At 39.9% G+C, this 21,384-nt stretch overlaps 5 protein-coding genes across 5 annotated transcripts; 3 read left to right on the forward strand and 2 right to left on the reverse strand.

Annotated features, from left to right (window-relative positions):
* Positions 1-269: 269 nt before the first annotated feature.
* GCK72_024709 (uncharacterized protein) lies at positions 270-500 on the forward strand (the record flags this gene model as incomplete). Its single annotated transcript, XM_053736005.1, has 1 exon — positions 270-500. The coding sequence occupies one exon, from the start codon at positions 270-272 to the stop codon at positions 498-500; it is 231 nt and encodes a 76-aa protein (XP_053579571.1).
* Positions 501-4,222: 3,722 nt separating this feature from the next.
* GCK72_024710 (uncharacterized protein) lies at positions 4,223-8,785 on the forward strand (the record flags this gene model as incomplete). Its single annotated transcript, XM_053736006.1, has 18 exons — positions 4,223-4,355; positions 4,582-4,814; positions 4,863-5,000; positions 5,048-5,222; positions 5,267-5,390; positions 5,437-5,554; positions 5,600-5,787; positions 5,837-5,851; positions 6,007-6,237; positions 6,289-6,357; positions 6,561-6,779; positions 6,827-6,965; positions 7,012-7,206; positions 7,252-7,496; positions 7,553-7,714; positions 7,763-8,253; positions 8,299-8,440; positions 8,491-8,785. 18 exons carry the CDS (start codon positions 4,223-4,225, stop codon positions 8,783-8,785), a joined length of 3,312 nt encoding a protein of 1,103 aa, XP_053579572.1.
* Positions 8,786-9,208: 423 nt separating this feature from the next.
* On the forward strand, positions 9,209-9,815 carry GCK72_024711 (uncharacterized protein; the record flags this gene model as incomplete). The annotated part of the gene is made up of 3 exons (XM_003117546.2): positions 9,209-9,297; positions 9,353-9,471; positions 9,520-9,815. The coding sequence occupies 3 exons, from the start codon at positions 9,209-9,211 to the stop codon at positions 9,813-9,815; spliced, it is 504 nt and encodes a 167-aa protein (XP_003117594.2).
* A 56-nt stretch (positions 9,816-9,871) lies between these two features.
* Positions 9,872-11,928, reverse strand: GCK72_024712 (uncharacterized protein; the record flags this gene model as incomplete). Its single annotated transcript, XM_053736007.1, has 9 exons — positions 9,872-10,000; positions 10,198-10,326; positions 10,387-10,497; positions 10,542-10,697; positions 10,742-10,850; positions 10,893-11,239; positions 11,283-11,460; positions 11,511-11,639; positions 11,690-11,928. 9 exons carry the CDS (start codon positions 11,926-11,928, stop codon positions 9,872-9,874), a joined length of 1,527 nt encoding a protein of 508 aa, XP_053579573.1.
* A 654-nt stretch (positions 11,929-12,582) lies between these two features.
* Positions 12,583-20,435, reverse strand: GCK72_024713 (uncharacterized protein; the record flags this gene model as incomplete). The annotated part of the gene is made up of 12 exons (XM_003117846.2): positions 12,583-12,666; positions 12,714-12,895; positions 12,943-14,268; positions 14,323-15,833; positions 15,881-16,336; positions 16,509-16,630; positions 16,682-16,866; positions 16,916-17,094; positions 17,142-17,456; positions 17,515-17,632; positions 17,679-17,805; positions 20,139-20,435. 12 exons carry the CDS (start codon positions 20,433-20,435, stop codon positions 12,583-12,585), a joined length of 4,902 nt encoding a protein of 1,633 aa, XP_003117894.2.
* Positions 20,436-21,384: the final 949 nt, after the last annotated feature.

The raw sequence follows: 21,384 nt of genomic DNA on the forward strand, positions 1-21,384 counted from the left end.
GCACAGGAGTCACATTCGCATCCTTTCATTTTGCCTACACATGTCCTCGCAAACATTGAATAATCTCCGCCCCTCTTTCTTTTTGACAAAAACATTTCTCATCATCTTGCGACATTTTTGTTCCTGTTCTTATCACTTGGCGCCAATTTCCAAGTGTTCGAAAAATCATTGAAGTATTCAAAAATTGAAATTTTTTGTTGTTTTTTGTTACGTTTTATGTTTTGTGCGATTATCCCACGTGACAACACAAATTGCCCAATTTTCAGGATATGACGGAAAACAGTGAACCTTCTGACCCACCATCAAATCCATTTGTTCAAAACAGTACAACATCCAAAGAAGTGGAGATTACTCCAAATCCAGAAGAGAGTTTTTCAAAACCTGCTGGTATTATTCGATGTGCTGAATCTACAGATGACTCTCACCTGCTAAGAAGATCTTCAATGAAACCAAGCGAACCTCTTGACTGTTCAAAACACGATGGAATACTGAAAAGGTGATTGAATGTTATGTATTGTCTTATCACATTTTTTGTGGTTTGCCCTTGTGATAGTGTAAATAGAGAAATAACAACTTGACACCTGACCCAGTAGTTTCATCGGTAAAAATTGCGCAATAAAGAAGAACGCAGTAAAAAGAAAATAATAATAATATTGAAGTGTTTGTTTACCAGAAAAAAAAACAAAATTTCAACATGTTCCAGATGACAAAAATTCACAAGACAACACACCTGGGTGGGTTTCTTCCTATAGATAAATATCATTTTCACATATCACTTCCGCTCCCTCCCAACTATTTCAAAAAGCTAATCTAATCCAGCCACATCACAGAATTTCAAATTTTCTCCCTCTTTTTATCTCCTTCTCAGATTTTTGACTCATCATGAAGGCGTTATAAGAGATTAGTATTCTTAATCGCCGTCTGTCACTAACAGCAGCTGAAATTCGGTGGAAGATTTCAATTTCTACCTAACATCCGTATGATGTGTCTCACACTTTCGTTTTTTTTCGTTCATCTGTTAACAAACAATTAAACGTCACGTTTTTCTTCTTATGCTGTTCGTTTGTTCCGTACTAGTCTGAAATTCGATCTCATGTTTTTCCAGCAAAACCATGACTAAAATGCCCTCGTCCGTGGTAACTTTCATGGTCGTATGACCCATCCGATTCCAGGCGATCATAATATTTGCTTTTCTAGGAAAGTGCATCTCTTTTTCTCTGAAGCTTTTGTTATATAACAGTCAAGTGCCAGAGTTCATGCATCAATTTTGTGGGATATTTGCAACACTTTCAATAAAAAGATTTCACTTTTCTTAATTTAAGAAAAATAAGTAGAAACTGAAATTCCATTTAACATTATCTTAGCTACAATCAAGTTATAAAAATTTAATTAGATTTAACATGTGAGAAAGTGAAGTGATCAGAAGATAGGGCTGAATAATTTGATTTGTTTTCCCACAACATTCTGCCTAAGACAACTCGTGGAAAGAGCAAAAAAATAAACGAAAGTAACATATCCTTTCCTTCTCTTTTCCCTTTTGACCTCGTGCCCCTCTCATCTTTTTCTGTTTACTCTTTTTTTCTGGAACACTCATCCATTCCTAATGGATGTGCGACTTCAACGCATGACAGATTACAAATCCAAGTAAAAGGGAGCGAAAAATTGTTAGATGGCTTCTGAAAGCTTATTCACGCAACTGATAAGCTTCATATCACCGATTTTTGCCACCGGTTAATCCATCCTAATCTGATCTTATGGCCAGTCAATGAGATGATTATTTAGTGGAGTGGGAAAACAGTTGAAAATGATGAATAAATCGGATTAGTTTTCATGGGAAGCTAAGATTGAAAAGTGAGAGGATTCGGGGTTACTGAAAAGCAGATCATGTGACGTCGAGTGGCAAGAAGCTGGTATCGTCAAAATTGTCTCAAATCTTTATTTCCTTCGGATCGATTATTGTTAGGAATTTAATATAGGAGTCCTTCGTAGGCTATAACTAAATTTCAAAATGTTAATGAAAAACGGCGTGAACCTTTTGCCCGGAGTGCAACACATCCCACCCGAACCTGTCGTTCAATTGCTCCTTTTCCATCGTTTTCTTTTCACTGTGTTATTTTCTGTGTGTGTTACCTCCGACCCCCCAGTACTATTTACTTGTCCTGGGAATGGTGTTCTTTTGGTTCATTGTTCGAATTTTTTCTTCTAGGACTATTTTCCTGTTGTCGTTTTGCAACACGTAACGTATTGTTTTTACTAGTGAGTTGATCGAACGATCTGTACCTTCTTTATATAATAATATGGAAAGATAATCAACCACTGACATTCATAACAATTAACATACAGTAGGGTTCTGATTATTGCATCATATCTTCATCAGCAATTCATTATTTGAAATCACAGCTACCCGGTCAATTCCACTGATCAATTAAATTATCACCTACTTTTTTGAAAGCAATATTAACTTTTGGATTTGATTCAATAATACCTGTCAGGTGTTAGTTACTAATATGTGTTTCTGATTTTTCTCGATTTTCACCCTTGAATTCTTTGAGACACCTCTAATGACGCATCGTGGAATAAAAAAATATCCATAATAATATGTGAAGAGTACATGCACACACTCTTTAAGATTTCCTTTTTTCCCATTTTGTTGAAAGCAAAATAATAGAAAATAGGATCTGGACTCTTTCAGTATTCTGAAAGAAAGCATTGTGTGCATTGAATGGACTTTTGGTAAATTTTTTCAGAATCTTTTTTTTCAGTACAAAGCTTGAGCCCTTCTCTCAATGCCCTTTGATTTTTTGCAGAAAAATAGTATATTGTTTCCCCAAAAGATCATACCGTTTTGTCGTCCTTGTCATTCACTTGTACTTTTTTATCACCGTCTTTCTTATTTGAATAACCTTCATGAAGGAAAAATGGGGTTATTTTTAGAAAAAGTAGAGTTGAACACTTGGTCTTCTTATACTTCAAAATATATTAATGAGAAAATAAATTAATGGATTGATAGTTTTGTTTTTTGAAAAAAAATTGAACAAAGACATGATTCCTGTGATCTCGACGTTTGATGCGTAACGTCACTTATTTGAAATTATCTAAATCCCCGTGAAATGACTTTCTCATCAGCTCAGAACTAATTCTAGCCAGTTCTATTTCTAGATTATGGTGAATTTGAAACGTGACAACTCCCAACTTTCCAAAAAACTTACTCATTTTGAAAATAGAGATAATCTAGAAGGAAATGACACCGGAAGGGAGACGAAACAAAACTCACATTAACGCAAATTTCCGATCCGATTTGCAAGTACCCTTTAACTCACGCCTCCTCTTTCCTGGAAGTGGCACTTTTCATCACATTTTTGTTTCTCATTCCTCTTTTTCCCTCATCATCCCGTTTTTCTCATTTCTTTGTTTATTGAAACTGATTTCAAGTAATCATCTTTTGTGAGTCTTCAATTTCAATTCTTGTCAATCCCTATTTTTTCGAATGATTTAACGTTCCAATCACCCCAGTCTCATGTCCTTGGGACTTGTAGAAGACAAGGACAGTATCCAACTGTGTTGATTTAAATCTCACCACTGCCATAAATTTCGAATTCCTTTTTCCCGCCGATTCCAAAGATAGAACGTCAAGGTTGGTGTTCGCAAAAAACTCGAACTAGGCGGAGCTTATTCGATAGAGATTTTCACTGATAAAAATGGATTTTTTTATGAGAAGAAGTATTGGCTTTCTATGGCATTTTTGCGTTTTGAAAACTTTTTTCGGTCAAAATGAAAGAATAAAATATATGCCATCCTTGAATTTTGAAGTGAATTTTGTTATATAAACGAGAACACTTATCGTTTAAATTTGTTAGTTATCTTCACTGTTCTGACATCTAACTTTCGAATCGTAATCCATTCCAACTCGGCTGAGAAATTGCCAAAACAAAATTTAGGGAATTTCGAAATGAAAAACAATGATTATTCATCTTACTCATTTTCTTCGATTCCACCCCAATACCACACGTCTCACATGAAATTAGGCTCAAAGTCTTCATTCGAGCGGCAAAAGCGTAAACATGACTTTTTCATCCCCTTCTCCCTTTTTCCTATAGTAGGTGCTTCTTCCTGTCAGCATCAATCATCAGAGATTATATCAAGTCATCGCATATTCTTTTCTTTCAGAAAAAGGAGTTGTCTTGTGAAGACGGTTAGCTTCAGTACAACGGTGTCTGAACTAATGTTGCCGGCGATTGAACCTCCAAAGGAAGAGAAGCGGTTTCAAGGTGAATATGTGGAAACTTATTTTGGAGATCCAGATGGTGTGAAAGAAGATGCGCCGGGACCAAACTATGTTGAGCTTGCAGCCAAAGGTGAGCTATTTTATTTTACCAAATCTGAATCTGAATAACATTTTTTGTGTAATTTGGTGTAAACAATTTTCAATGAGTGAGTAGTTTTCAAGCTTACACTGATTTCCTCTGAAAATTGAATCAAAACGCTTATGCAATGTTTACCTCATTCAGTTTCCAAAAGGAAATTGGATTTATCAAAGGATAAAAATCCAATTACTGATCTGATCTCACAAAGCTGTTTCAGTGACACCATCAATGAGAGAAGAGCGTATACGGGAAAGCAAGCTACAAGGGCAAATGAAAGAGAGAAGAATGAAAAATCCGGAGGCGAGAAAGGACCTGCACCAAGAAAAAGCACTAAGAGAGGCAGCGAAACAGATGAAAGTAGAAGATTTACCAAAAGATGAAGATCCAGATGAGTTCGGAATTGAAGGTGTTTACAAATGCGGAAACTGTTTGGTTGGATTTGCACCAGTGGTAATGAGTGGAAATTGACAATGTTAAATCTTGGGAAATGAATTTCAGAAAAAGAAGAAGTTGATGTTCGTGACCCTAACTGAGCGATGTTTGGAACTTCATGACTCTGAAAAGGCGTACAGAGCTGGCAAATCAGCAAAGCATATGGTGGATCTCGCAATGTCTTTCAATGTTCACAGCGAGCATGTATGGAAGAAATAACAAAAACCAAAAAAAAAAATTCCAACTTTCAGTATGATGCAAAACTAAAGAAATGCTTATGCTTGATGGGCCCAGATGAAACAATCTGTATGAGACCGGAAGGTGGAATTTTAACAATTGAGGGATGGAGACGTGCAATTACAAAAGCAATTCATGATGCGAGAAGAAGGAAAATGGACCGTGAACCGAGGCCAGAGGATATGTTCGGTATATTTAGAAAATGTTGTCTGTGGCTTATTGATTATTTACAGATGCCGCATATGACATCCGTATCTGCCCATCAACAAAAAATGCAGAGAAATATCAGAGTAAGTTGAAAAAAGATGGAATGATCAATATATGCACTATTGCAAAGGAGTTGGCGGGAAAGAAAAGGTAAACCAGACTGCCAAAATACTCATTTTAGATTGAAAAATTCCAGATTATGCTTATTTCCTCATTCGTTAGCAATTGTTGACCTATGCATTGAACCAACTGCTTACGGACTCCCGCCTGCAGGATTTCCACCATATCGGACTGCTAATATGTTCATCTTAGAAGTAAGCACTCATTCGAAAATTTAAACACGTACTTACTGAATTCAGAGAAGTACAATAGCTTATTACGGGCATCGCGATGAGTACTTTTTCATGAGAATCGGGAAAGGAAGCCCATATCGTGGTTACGAAATTTTATTTCAAGTTGAAAACAATGACGTATGCAAAGAGATTTATACACGTATCAGACACTTGGCTGAGCGGGATGTTGAATCTAGGAAACAGGAAATGGCGAGGTGAGACATTGGAGAGAATTAGTTCAATATTAATTGTTAATTTTTTCAGGAGGGCCGAAGGAAGGTGAGTGAACCAAGAAAAAGTTTACATTGAGTTTGTCAGGCTACATATTAAGTAATATGAATCAACAAGTTTTAATGTTGGAAGCTCAAGTTTTAAGTTTATTTATAACTGCTTACATGTCCATCCCTTTTGTTTTTTTACCTCCAAATGTTTAGCGATATGCATGGAATGGAATCGCTTTCTGTTCCTTCCCCGCTTTTGCATCGTACCAAACTTTCCCTCGATACACCGGTGCTCACTGCTCGGGATCGTCGTCTTATGTTGGGAAGGGATTCACTCTCGTTTGCATCTCTTGAAAGAGATGATTCTGCTCCGTCGTCACCATTCGCCAACTATAACCGTCCCCGTGGATCATTGGGAAACTTTCAGATTGACCATCTTTCTAGGTATAACCAGAAGAATTCAAACGTTTTTTGATAAAATATTAACTTGTGCAGACTTGACCAACAACGTGGATCAATTCATTCTCTTGGAAATCTGCCGATTGATAGGTCCAGACTCAATGTGTAATACTAACAAGATTTTTATTGTTGCATGTCTATATGTTTTGTTATTTTTATTTTCCTGTGTCATATTTCAAAATTGCTAACTGAAATATAATTTTTCGACAAATTACTAGATTCAGTCCACCTTCGGAACTTTGTAAACCACCATGTAAACTTCTCAAGTGTTCTTTAAAACTCAGAAACCCTAATATTCTCTGTTCCAGACCACGAGCAGCGTTCCCAAGTGTAAAACAAGCAAAAGAAGAAACTGGTCTACGTGAAGTATTATTCGAGTCTTATGCACAGATGAAAAAGAAGAACTCAACTCAATCCGAGAGAGGCGAGATTTTGATTCCGGATCAAGAAAGAAAAATGTCAGATAATAGACCACGTAGAAGGACTCAAGATGAAAAAGACATTTCGAGGCCCGAGAAAAAGTCACTGTAAGTGGATTTTCATAAAGTATATAATATGGAAATACTGTTTATAGTGAGCCTACAAGACCAAGATTGCCACCTCTCAAATTCAACGCCAATAAACCGTCTGGCGAGTTTCTCATAGCACTTCAACGGGAGAAAGAACTTTTGGAAGAAGCAAAGAGAAACGGATCCGACGGGAAACCAACTAATGTTTGTGTCGAAGATTCTGAAATCTCAACAATCTTTTCTTTTTCAGCCTGACGGAAATCTGAGACAAGTGAAAAAGGATTTTTTGGATGTGCATGGTCCCCCACCACTTCCGCCCGATGTGGGTATAGTCCCGAAGCAGTTGAATAGCGACTACACTCTGATGGGCCCAGGTGATTGGAACAAAATGGAGGAGTTGAAAGACGACTACTCGGATAGTGGGGACAGCTGCTATTCCTCTAGGGTAAGCATTGATTTATTTTTTTTTTGAAACTTGTTTTTATTTCAGAGGGGAACAGAGACTCATCGTTCCCGTCCGATCCAGCCACACTTGGCATGTCAAATGCCAAACAGAGCACAATCGTTTGGTGCCAAGCAACTGAAATTCTCCAACAGACTTCCTCCTACAGTAAACCTGCCTGATTCAGAACGGAAGATATCTGCTGCTGTTCAAAGTACAGCTAACCAACTGGACCTTCCTGAAGATGACCCAAGAAAAAGAGCATTCTCACTTGGGAGCAGAAATTTTTTCAGGTGAGTTTTTGTGGTATTTCGCAGTTTTCAAATTTATCAAAATGTTATTATTCCAGTCTCATTGGGTTCACTGATTTCCGCCGTCTCGTGAGTAAACGTCATCGCACCACATCTCCGAATCACACTTCAACTTCCGGGATCTCATTGAACTCATCCAATCCTTCTCCATCTGCCAGTAGTAACTTTTTGGCGTCTGCTGAGTATCTTGAACACACAAGGTAACAAACAACGATACATTTGTGTAATGAAAGATTTTTTTATTTCAGAACTGAAAGTTTTGGGTCATCAGCTAGAAGCAGTCCTTCCAAAGGGTATTCATCATACCGGACCACATCTCCAAAACGGAAATCTGACGATGATTTGGTATCTATTGACTTTTCAAAACTAGGAAAAAAGAACTCTATCACTGAAATGAAACGATCTCCTTTCGGAGGCGGTGGACCGGGTGGCTCCTTTGATTATGATAGACAAAAGAGGGAAAAAGAGGAAAATGACAGAAATGAAAGAGAACAAAAAGCAATGGACTTAAAAAGGAAAGAAGAAATGGAAGCAAGAGAACTAGCTGCCAAGAAAAGAGAAGCCGAGAGAAAGATTCAAGAGAAAAAGGAACGGAAATTGGAAAAGGAACGTGAAAAGGAAAGACAAAAAGAGAAGGATAGAGAACATGACCAGGAGAAAGACTTCCGTCCGAAAGCTGATAGTGGAATTGCTGATTGCACTCCTGGTTCAAGTTTTTCAGGGAAGAAAGATGGGAAAGGTAAGTTTCAAAACTTTATTCAAAATACATTTTTTTAATTTTTAGGTGGAGACTCATCTTACGTTGATGCAGAGGGATTGAGATTCCTTGCAGACATTAAGAAGAGAAAAAAGGAACAAGAAGCATTGGAAACAACTACATCATCCTCTTCCTCTCTCAGTACTATCGTTTCTCTTGATGATAACAAGTATGTGATCACAGATTAATCTTTTTGGTAGTTTGAACATTTTTTTGCAGAACCGCTCGCAAAATTACAAAAACAGCAGAAACAACAACAACCAACATTTCCAAAGCAATTGGGGCAGTTGATATCAACAGAAGATCTTCTACGTGTGCTGAGTTGAACCGTAAACCATCAATTTGTACTGCTATTATGGAAGAGAAGGAGGGAGAAGCATCGGAAACAGAATCCAGAGGAGAGCCGTCTGATAAAAAGACGTCTGCTGCACCGGTGACTCGTAAAACTGCATCTACTGGTAGTAGCATGAGTCCTTTCAGAAGACTCAAATTCCTCAGCTTCCGCAAAAACTAATTATACAAATTTATCTTTTCTTAAAATTGAACTACTGAAATTATTTCTGCTAAATTATTTATTGCTCATATGTTTTCATGCAAACTTTCATAATTTAAAAATATGCATTATATGTTAACTTATCACTTATCAATGCATGTCTAACTTTAAATATTATATTCTGGGAATCTTAATTTGACGTCTTTTTCAATGAAATGGTTATTTATGTGTGCAAAGAAGAGGAAAAAGCCTATCATAATCGGTCATTTAAAGATGATAACAGTGAGATGAACATTCCAGACTAAACTCTGCCTTCCAAGGTTTACTGTGAAATTTTACTGATAAGAAGATATATCATTGAGGAAAGACGGGGGCAACGCCTACAACCAAAATATAAATAGGAGTGATAAGAAAGGCACATCATTCTTTTGCTGTGTCCTGAAAATGCTCCGTGTTTTGTGTTTGACGATTGCCTGTTTCCTAGCCCTTGTGGCGGGAGGCTGTCTTCCAGGAGATGCGTCGTTCGAATCATAGTAAGTGTAATACAATTCTGTGGCTTTGAAATATAGGAATCTCAATTCATTTCAGTTGTTTTTCGTTCAATCGTCTTCAAGGAAAATTCGATGATGCCCAGGCCCACTGTGTGAAAAGTGTCGGTGGAAGCTTAGTGACAATTTACAACATGATTGAAAACAATTGGATTCAGAGTTGGTTCCACCTACACAATGAAATATCTTGAGTGTATAATTTTTCAGAATTGGCTGTCGACAACCTTGACGCTGATTACGATCTATTCTGGATTGGAGCAAGTGATGCCATCAAAACCAACGACTGGCGCTGGAGAGACAACAGCAAGTTGAACTTCACCAACTGGAATCGAGGGCAACCCCTCGAGGACCGTCATTGTGCCGCAATGTCTGTTGCAAGCGGAACATGGTTTACTGAAGTATGCACCATTCAACATCAATTCATGTGTCAATATCCAAACGGTGATTACCCTACTGGAGCACCCTATACTTGTCCCCCATGTCAAGCCTGCAGGTTTTTCTAAGAAACTATTTATTCATGGTTCTGTTTAAAGAAATGAAACTTGATGAACGCAGGTATTCAGTATTTTGAAGCAAGATTAACACAGACGGTCTTCGCATCCGAGTAGAAATGAAGAGAGTCGTGCAGACCTTCTCTACCAGTTCCAGATTGCTTGCATCCACCAAATGGCATGCTCAGTTCGCGAGCCTGAAAAAAAGCAATTTCATTTTCAAAAAAGTCAGGTCAAAATGTTACTTCTTCTGTCACACAAACAAAACTCGTTTTGGGAAAACGTCATTCTGCTATCTCACTTTTTTGCACATGTCAGACTATTGAACAAAACTATATCATATATATTTTCTTGTCAGCACACCCTCCTTCTACATCACTTTTCGTCACCTTACCAGCCAAGTGTTACACCAGACAGTTCCTGCTCTCAGTTCATTGGCCGTGTTCAAAAGCTCATCCGTGTTTGCACTCCATACAGTTGCTGACAATCCATAACTCGTGGAGTTTGCTCTCTCAATCACTTCCTGTAACACGATAAGATAACGTGAATGTCGATGAAAACCATTGCAGATTTCATCACTTACTTCCGCTGTGTCAAAAGGCGTGATGCACACCACTGGGCCGAAAATTTCGTCGGTCATAACTTGAGAGGAGTCTGGCAAACCAACGATAACAGTTGGAGCGATGAAATAACCCTGAAGAAATAATAAGGGGTTGATGGTGACAAGAACTAACTTACATCTTTACATCCATTGGAAATTTCTTTAACTCCTCCACAAAGAATTGTTCCTCCTTCTGATTTTGCGATGTCAATGTATTTCTTCACTTTTTCAAAGTGTACTTTAGAATTCATCGCTCCAATTTGAACTTGTGAAGTAGGGTCACCAACAGTATACTAAACAGAAAAATATTCAGGGACGCCATTTTTTTCGAACATACTTTCTTAGCTTCTTCCACATAACTGGTCAAGAAATCTTCGAGAATTGGTCTCTGAACAAAGAGTCGACTGGTGCAGAGACAAATCTCTCCTTGATTCAGGAATGAACTTCTGTAGCTCACAATTGGAAATTACAACCTTGTCGTTTCTTACCTTGCGATTGTCGCAATATCCGATTTTCTATAATTGGAATAGACGATTCCTGGATTTTTTCCTCCCATTTCGAGCGACACTTTTTTGTTCATTTTAGCACTATCCTCTTGGATTTTCTTTCCAATCAAAGTGCTACCAGTGAAACTAATCAAATGAACATCTGGGTGATCTACCAAACGTTGTCCTGCAGATCTCCCTTCTCCAATGACCATATTAACAACTCCTGCCGGAAATCCAACTAGTTTGAACGCATGCATAAGTACCCACGCGGTAACACTTGTCATTTCACTTGGTTTACAAACAACTGTATTTCCAGCAACCAGTGCAGGAGCAAGTTTGAAGGACAACTAAAAATGTCTATGTGGAAATTGATGCTCAGTGTTATCTTACCAAGTACAAAGGAAGATTCCATGGACTGATCAAACCAGCGACACCAACAGGGTCATGTTTCACATAGTTCACACATTTTCCAGTTGGCTGCTCCAGGATTTTTGAAGTGGACAGGGAGTAGAGAGCGGCATTTGCGAAATCACGGAAATTTTGAACGCAGCGAGGGATGTCCATAACTCTAAAACACTAGTTTTGTGGAAAGCCGTTGAGAAAAACGGGAAAACGCACTTAGCGAGTCCAATTGGTTTTCCTTGATCACGACTCTCCAGAATAGCAATTTCATCATTGAATTCTTCTACAAGGTTCGCCACTTTGTTGAGAAGCGCCGATCGTTGTTGCACAGTTGTGTTTTTCCAGCTGGAACCTCAATTTTACGGTTCTCTCAAATTTTCTCAGTAAAATCATACGTTTTAAATGCTTCTTTGGCGGCTGCCACTGCATTATCCAACTCTGCAGCAGTTCCATTTGGAATTTTAATCCATGGTTTTCCAGTAGCCGGATTCACAGAATCCATGCATTTCTCAGATTCCACAAATTCGTTTCCAATGAAATTAGTTAGTTGCTCATGTTGGTTGTCCGGAGAATCAATCAATTTTTGAATAACAGACTTGAATTCGTCGCGATAGTTGGAGTTGGCGGTTGTCATGTTAGATGTTGACCACGTGTTTTTGGGAGAACGATTCGTATTGTTTAGTTTGTTCTCCTATCTCTTTTCTGTATCATTTATATAGTTCTTCTCGACTGTCCGACACACAACGCCTGTATCTCTTCAAGGTCAAACTTGCGACCAACATAAACCACTTGCATCAGGCCACAATGTAGAGTACATGCAATAATGATAGAGACTATGCAAATAATCTGATAGAACAACTCGTTTTTTAATTATTCAAAATTTATTCAAACATTGATTCGGAGCTGAAAGCATATGAAAATGATGTGTGATCTTTTTTGGCAAAGTTGGTATGAGATTATAAATAACAAAAAAAAACGTTTAAGTAAGTTTGAATTAGAGAATCGTGGGGAAATTGGGCTTTAACGTGACAATTTTCTGTCTTGAAGACAGAAAGCGATTATCACAAAACATTAGAAAAACAATAACATGGAAAGGTAAGAATCGAACAATTTCAGGTATTGCACGCATTTGAACACACTGGGAACAGGAGGATACAGTGACAATGAGGCGACAAAAATAGGAATACATTTTCTAGAGAAAACAAGAAATGTAGAAGCCACGATGGAACTCGTATAATAGAACAAAAATTAGATAAATAATAAATGAATTTCGACTTTTTTGACGATTTTATTTCTGTCCCTCTTGCTCCAAGTTGATGACGTTGAAACATTTCGTTGGCAAATTGTCTCGAATCTCCTCGAGGTTGATAACCTGGAAGCATATTAGTACATAATTGGATTTGCTAATGATATACTCACCTCCTTCTGAAGATCAGAAATGTCGTTCTTGAGCTGTGCGACCTTGGCGTCCTCGTCGGCACGGAATTGTTGGAAAGTTGGAACTTCCTTGGCAAGTTGAGCTTGGGCCAACAGTTCATCAAGTTTGTCGATCTCTTCCTCGAGCTCGTCCAACTCAGCATTGTTCACTTCTTCCATGGTGTCTGAAAACAAAACAATAAAGTAACATTCTTTCAAGAAGTAATCTTACTCAAAGCGTCAATAATCTTCTTGATCTCTTCCTCTTCAGAGAGAATAGTTGAATTGGCTTCGATAGCAGAGTTTTTAGCAAGAGTAGCCTTGCGAACAGCTTCAGTTGCCATTTGCTTGTCGTCTTCGGCTTGCTTCTGGTAGTATTGCAAATTTTCCTTCGACTCGACTAACTCTTCATTAAATTGATCGAGTTCATCCTCCATCAGATAGAATGCGTCACGATTGTCCATTCCGTTGTAAACCAGATCCGTGAATTTTTCAGTGAGAGCTTTGGTGTCATTGAGAGCAGCATCGGCAGTTTTTCTGTAGTCAATAGTGAATTGTTTGTCGAGTGGGAGAGAATTCTTCTTCTCCTCCTGGCTAGCAATGATCTTGGCAAGCTTCTCATTGATCGCGTCAACCCCGGAGAATTCAGCAACAGCGTCGTTTCTCGATTGCTCAATCTTGGCACTGAACTCTTCCAATGTTGCAAGTGCGGCTTCGGCATCCTTTAAAGTCTTATCAGCAGTTGACACAGATTCAACGATTCTCTCGCGAGCCTTCTCAAGTTCCAACATAAGTTGGTCGGCAACTCTCTGCTGGTCTTGAGAACTTTGAAGTTCATTACGAGCATCAGCAACAGAGCGGTCGATTTCCTCGAAGAGTTCATCGTTTGCACTGTTCTCCTTGACTGAACTGTCGACAAGGTTCTCTGCCTCTTCCAGTACTCCAGCTACATCATTCTTCATTTCCTTTGGATCGACACTTGGAATCTTGACAGCTTCAACATTGGTTAAAGAGACAGCAGCAAGGTTGTTAGCTTCCTCGGCACTCTTCTTCTGCTCCTCAGCCAAATCCAAAGTTCTGGAGATAGATTCATTGATTTGATTTTGCTTTTCTTTCAGCTCCGCAATTTGCTTTGAGATTTGCTCTCCTCCGTAGATGGCATCACTGGCTTCCTTGTTAGCTTGAGTTGCGTTGGCAATAGCTTGCTCGGAAAGTCTCTCAATGTCGGCAGCTTGTTTCAAATGTTTCTCAGATTCTTCACGTGTTCCTTGAGCCAAATCAGACATGCGTTTGCTCTGCTCTCCGTACTTTTGACTGGCGGCTAAGGCGATTTGAGCTCTCTCCTCTCCCTCTGTTTCAAGGTAGTGAAGAACATTTTCGATCTCACGACGGGCGTTCTCAATGATGATTTCCCATCTTCTCATGTCGTTTTCAGCAGCGTCAGCTCCAACACGAGCGTGAGCAACAGATTCATCGATTGAGGTAAGTTTCTCCAAAGCGGCAATGATTTCCTCCTTGATAGCCTTTGACTTGGTTCTGATGGTGCCTCCTCCTTCTTCTGAAAAATGAAAAAGTTAGCATGAAATCCAGAAAATCATTGTTGTTAACTTACTTGTCTTTTGCTTGACAGCTTCCCAGACTTCAGTGGCTGCTTGAGAAGTCTCCTTAACCTTCTCATCGAATTTAGTGTCATTGACTGGTGCTGGATTCTCGATAATCTCTTGAAGAGTGTTATCGAGGCTCTTAACTTTCTCTCTGAAGACATTGACACGGCTCTGAATGAGAGTATAACAGTCATCACATGGCAAGCATCCTTGGGTGATTCCGTAGCGATTCTCAGCGCACTGGTCGCATCTACGTCCCTCAACATTCTCCTTACACAAGCATTGTCCAGAGTTGACATCACATTGTTGGCTTTCCGATCCGATGTACTCACAGTCACATGGCTGACATCCATTGGCACTGAATCCGAAGTGGTATGGGGCGCATTGGTCACAACGTTGTCCGGTGACTCCTTGTTTGCAGGTACATTGCCCAGTGACAACATCGCAAGTGTTTCCTTCAGATCCCAATGGGTCGCAATTGCATTCCTGGCATCCGAGTCCCGAGGTGATGTTGTAGAATCCGTGGGCACATTGGTCGCATTGAATTCCAATCACATTTGGCAAGCAATCGCACTGTCCGTCAGCTTGGTTACACTCCAAGAGAGTATAATCGTTGTTTGGACGACGTGTTCCAGCAGCAAAGCATCCACAAGATTGACAGTTTCCTTTTGGTTCGATGAGAGCATCTCCCCAGTATCCTGGTTTGCACTTCTCGCAGTTGAATCCATGAGTGTTGAACACACACTTCTTGCACTCTCCGGTAATCTTGTCGCAATTTCCAATGGAATTTGGATCGGTGTTTCCAGAACAAGCACACTCGTTACATTCGATATCTTCTTTTGGATTTCCGAAGTATCCATCAGAACATTCGTCACATCTACGTCCGGTGTATCCGTTGGGGCATTCAGTGCAAATGACATCTCCATCAGCATGAAGGATACATGGTCCGTCATTTGGACATGGGCACTTTTGACAATCTTCTTGTGTTCCTTGAAGGGCATCTCCATAGTATCCACGAGCACATCGTTCGCAAGTGTCTCCAGCAGTGTTATGCTCACAGATACATGATCCACTTTCTGCTTCACAACTGTTTGAATGGTTGTGACAGTCGCACTTGATACAACGGTTGAATGGTCCTCCAAACTTGGTCTCACGACGGAATCCAGATTCGCAAGACTCGCAGAATTGTCCAACAAATCCTTCGAGACATTCACAGTGCTCAATCCATGTAGCTTGTTTTGGATCGGAAGCAGATGGGGCAACTCCAGCAGTTCCAAGATGCACGTTTGACAGGTATCCGATATCCTTGTAGGAGTAAGTTCCACGAATCTTGATGGCGGTGATGTTAGAGAGGATTCCGATGAAGTCGAGCTCGTTGATTCTTGGATACCATCCGAAGTATGGGTCAGCATGAATACGGAAACGATATGTCTGAGCTTCGGTGGTTGGGAATGGATTTCCTTGTGCTGTGATGGAAGTGGAAAGTTCTTGACGGTCAGCTCCAACAATGATGATGTCCCTGAAAAAAAAAGATAATTATAAGGTTTTTTCTACAAGTCTACTTACTTGACATCCTGGTTAGTCACGTGCTTTGCAACCTTGAGAGTGAAAACAAGATCTTGATTGTAACTGCTTCTTTGGTCTCCAATGAATTGTTCTGGAGCAACAAAGTAAACTGGAGAGTTGTCAGTATCCGAGACAGCTACAGCCTTGTCAAGCTCAGCCCATTGAGTGTCTTGAAGTCCGATTCTATTCTGTCCAGCCCACTTTTGCTTGTCCATATCAAAGATGCTAGACACGTTCATTGCGAAATACCCATCAGCTGTGTTACAGATTGAAGAATGTCCGAAACAGAAGCATGGAGTACATCCAAACTGATTGGCGGTTGAGAGGTCAAAGTATCCTGGTTTACATTTGTCGCATTGACGTCCTTCTACGTTCAGTTTACAAGTACATGATCCAGTTGTTGAGTCACATCTTGGCTGGTTGTTCAGAGATCCAGAAGCTTCACATCCGCAGTTCCTGAAAGAATGATTATATTGCTCATGTTTCACTAAGCTCACTGAATGTGAATGCATTTTCGAAAAAGTTGACCTTTCGCTAGCTTTGATATCAAAAATTAGCGTCAGGTGTCGGCAAATCGAATCTCAATTCAAAAAAAGTGCCGCGTAACGCCCTCTCTTCTCCAACTCACTTGCATCCATTAGTACTGAAGTCATAATATCCATCCAAACATTGGTCGCAGAAACGTCCAGTAACTCCTGGCTTACATTGGCACTTCCCTTCTTTGTCACATTGAGTTGAGAGGGATCCGATCTGAAAAAAAACATAAAGTATTTTCTATTTAAAATGTTTGAGACTCGGTACCTCGTTACATCCGCAAGCGACACAATAATTCTCTCCTGGTCTTCTCCAGTGATTTGCAACGCATTGTTCGCAGTGAACTCCATGGGTGTTTCCTTGACAGTCGATACAGTGTCCTCCGTGTCCAGTCTCCTCAAAGAGTTGTTGGTCGAAGTAACATCTGTTTGAGAGTTGAGAGCAGTTACAGGCTGAAATTATCGTTATAACCTATTCACAGCCGGATATAAAGCAACATACCAATACACTCATTGGCTTCATTTGCAGTACCAGCCTTCCACGGGCGGTCGTTATAGAATGGCATACACTCGTTACAATCAGCTCCTTGGGTGAAGTGCTCACATCTGCAAACGAGACGGTTCTCTCCGTCAACAGACGATGATCCGACACATTCCGAAGCGTGCCCGTTACATTTGCATCTGGAAGAAAGATATAAGCCTTGGGGTACATGAGAATAGGTTTTTACCTTCCTCCAACAGCAAAGTCGGAAATAGCATAGTAGTAACTTCTGAGTACTTGTGGATCTCTGAAAACTTCATCTCCGAAAGTGTTCATACGGTTGAGGGCGATCTTGATAGCAGAGGCAGTAACCCAGTTTTGAAGAATCTCAGATTCTTCGAAAGCGTGAGCAGAAGGGCGTCCTTCCAAAGTGGAGAAAGCAATGTTTCCACCGGTGATTGGAGAAATGTCGGAGAATTCCTTGGTACACTGAGCAACGGCTTCGTTTCCAGGGAGAATTGGAGCTCTGTCAGGGATTCCATAGGTAGCACGACACGATCCGCTGAAATATAATGTGGTTAAGTTAGGCATCGTTTTTCCATTGGAGCTGCCAAACTTACGAATAGTACTGCCATGGAGTCCAGTCGTCATCTGGAGTGGTCTTTTTGTAGATTGTGAACGATTCTGGGCGTGGACTGATGAACTTCAGGCGGACATAGGTGATATCAAAAGATTTTCCTGAAAGAAGAGTATTGTAAGATTTTCTTGAAGTTTTTAACCGTACCAAGGGTGAGAGTGAGATTGACGCTGGTTGGAAACTGCATTCCCTCCATCATGGTGTCCGACTGCCACCAGGTTTCATTGTTTCCTACATTGAAATCAGTGAGGAACTTAGCAGGATGGGAGAAACCCTGAAAAATCACGATTAGAACTTGGAACAACTTATGAAATAATTGTATTTAACGAACAAAAATTTAGAACCCTTATATCACATACCGAATTTCACAGGTTTCGGAGATTTTGTCATGTGTAGTAGTTTAAAACCAGCAGAAAATTCGCGGCTACGCCGCGATTTTCGCTGGATTTAATTTGACTCGACTATTAAAAAAGCTTTAAGTGAAGACCGAAAAACAATACAACTTTTCTCACAAAACCAAACATTTCCATATGAATATATAACCCTTTTACTTCGTTTGACTTTCTCCAACACTACAGTCACGCAAATATCCAAACTTTTCAAAAAAAGGCATTTTGGATGTTCCCTCGAAAGTTCGACTCTTTTTTTCAACTTTATTGACTGTTTCTTCATGATTTCGTCTTGGTTGAGCCGCATAGCACACGATATACTTTCTTGCTGTAAATCAGGCCTCGACCTTCTTTGGTCGGCCCTATGACAGCTTCACAAATATGGCGGTCACACCTCAAAACTTCAAAAGAATTATTCTCGACGTTCCGGGGTTCTCAGGGAAAACTTTAGATTCCCTCTACATACCCGTTGTCAAAAAACCAAAACTAAAGCGTCTAGAAACATCTTTTTGACGTACTTGATATAAAGTCGCAGCGACGCTGCTGAAAACTCAAAAGTGAGACGATTTTGGGACGTCTATTACATTTCTTTACATTTCTTCGAAAGAGTTTCTCTTCTAATCAGCTTTGTTGGTTGATTCTCTATATTCCATTTCCCGATTAAGATCTTTTGGCTCTATCCCAGTTTAGATGTCCTTAAAAAAAAGAATTTTCCCTTTAAACACTTACCCGTCCTTTCAATTGTTTAAGCGTTCCAAAAAACATTCAGAAGTCCCAAAAAACGTTTGAAAGGCCGCCAAAATATAAAAGTTTTTCAGGAAGTTTCTGTTTCTAGAAGATTCCAGAATGTTTGAATTCCCGCCGAAATTCAAAAGTTTTCTAGAAGATTCTAGAAGATTCCAGATTATTTGAATTCCCGCCAAAATTCAAAAGTTTTCTAGAAGTTTCTAGAAGATTCCAGAATGTTTGAATTCCCGCCGAAATTCAAAAGTTTTCTAGAAGTTTCTAGAAAATTCCAGAATATTTGAATTCCCGCCGAAATTCAAAAGTTTGATTTTCCGCCTAAATTAAGTTTTAAAATCGGAAGTATTTCTGAAGTTTCCGGAAGTTTCTAGAAAATTCTGGAAAAATCTAGATAGTTCCGGATCCTCTGGAAGCCTTCGGAATTTTCTCGAATTTTCTGGAAGATTCTGGAAGGCTATGGGAAGTCTGGAATTTTCAGGACATATAAACTTCTGAAACTTTCTGAAAGTTTCCAGATGTTACTGGAAGTTTCTAGAAGTTTCTGGAACTATCTGGAATCTTTTCGAAATTTCTGGAGGTTGCGGCCAAACTGGGTCAACTTTTTTGAAGTATTGTCTTAAGGTGCCAAGGGTGTCACTGCCAAAGTCTGGGTCCAGTATTTTCAGTTGGAACCCCCTTTCCCGATTTTTGGGTAACTGTAGCTACAGTACCCCTTCAGGGGTATGGCAGTGGAAAATACGCAAAGTGTTCCAAAGAAAAGTACGGGAATACAGAGTTAACAAATTTATCAACGTACTCGATCAGTGGGGATCTGAACCTTTCAAGATATTCAGGTTTGACTGTAAATGTTCAAAACTTTGTAACTACCGTAATCCTACAGTAACCGGCCCAATTTTTTTTGGGTCTCATAGTGAGGAGCCGAGGTTGTTACCACCCAAGTCTGGTCTCTCCTCGTTCTGTTTGGAACCCTTGTTCATTTTTTGGGTTACGGTAGCTACAGTAATCCTACAGTAATCTGGTACCTGGGATCCAAAAATTGAAGCGCTCGGAGGTTCATGGGTTTACCTCAAAACATCTTTTGAAATGGTTCAGAGAGAAAAAAAGTTATTTAGGGAGAAGCGTCGGACGGACAGACAGAACTATTCCATTAGTAGGAAGAAGATATGGAGAATTTTTTGAAATCATTGTTGCAGGAAAAACGTTAGTGTAAATCAGCTGCGTACTCTTATGAATAACAATTCTGAGGCTCAAACGACACTCCGGAATTGCATGCGCGCCAGGTGTGGATTTACGGAATGTGTTTTCCTTTCCTATTTTTTGGGGGTTTCAGAGATATTATTGCTAAAATAACGGCAAGGAAGCCTAAAACCATTGGGTTTGTCCCAATCTATCAACTTTATAACAATATGTTCTAAAAGTGCGAAATTTGTCGGCCATTACATTCTCCATCCAATATTCCCATTTTCAAACTGACCTCATGTCGATCATCACAAGTCTCACAAACGCTTCGTTGTCCAGTATGTCCAGATTGCACACAGAACTTGGTTGGTCGTTTGGTACCGCACGTGTTGGTCACTTGCACATCAAGATTGAAAGCAGCGTTTACAAAATCTGGCACACATCGTTGCGGTTGGTGTGTCGATCGGTCGTAGCAAGGATTTCCATCAGCACCAAAGTGATTGGGGTCAATGCTTGGGTAGAGTTCAGCCGGTTGTGGATGACCCACTTGCCATAAAACGGCAAGGTAAAAAAGCCACTGTATCGATGTCATCTGATGTTTGACTTTTGCCCTGTTGAGTATCAGTTGGTGCTATCTGAAAACATATTCAAGATGAAAATGTCATGGGAACCTATACATACAGGAAGAGAGAGATAGACACAAGAAAAAAATAAAAAAGATTGCGACAACTGATAAGACTTATCCAATTGTTCTTGTACTTATCAACAAATCAAGTTAAGGGGTCACAACTGCAGTCAATAGCGAACGGCGGAGCAGCTTATTGTGTGGCAAATAGTCATTTAGAGTGTACAGAGCAACTCGCGCAAATAAATACAAGGACCCTCTTTCCTCAACAGAGCCTATTCGAGCGCGGACGGTGAACAGGCAAGTTGAGACAGAGAGCGCAATAAAAAGGACGGTTGTTGGAGGGAAGGAGAAGGTACAGGACCACATATGCCCGGCCCAAGACATAGAGCAACAGGCCGAGCGATGAAGGGCGGGTCTTCTTCGATGTGAGCAAACTTTGCCATGTGGCCGACCAGAGGTCTCCCTTTCTTTCTTCTTTCCAACAATCCACCAGCCAATTGATTAATTGGTAGGGTAGGGATGAAAAAAAGTACATTCGAAACGAGTCTGAGCCTCTTTCTAGATAAATCGTATTTTTGGGGGGCTAGCGTCAGAACAGACTGGAGAGTATGGAAACTGAGAATACGGGAGAAGAGTGGAATGATCACACAGCTGGACACGGTGCTATGCAGTGAAAGTCTCGAAAGAGAGGTACCAGAAGTTTTTTTCTGTTTCTGAAGCATCTGCGTACCAGCTGAACGAAGTACTATGCGTGCCATAACAGAAAAAAAATGCATGAAATGCACGGAATAAAATTTAATGAGTACTAGAGGAATGGTAAATTTAAATTTCTACTGTGTCGGAACGGAATATTGGAAGCAAAAAACGAAAATAGTATCGAGACGATGGAAATCGATTTGTGATGACGTGAAGG

The sequence above is a fragment of the Caenorhabditis remanei genome, chromosome X (assembly GCF_010183535.1).
Source record: "Caenorhabditis remanei strain PX506 chromosome X, whole genome shotgun sequence".
NCBI lineage: Eukaryota > Metazoa > Nematoda > Chromadorea > Rhabditida > Rhabditidae > Caenorhabditis > Caenorhabditis remanei.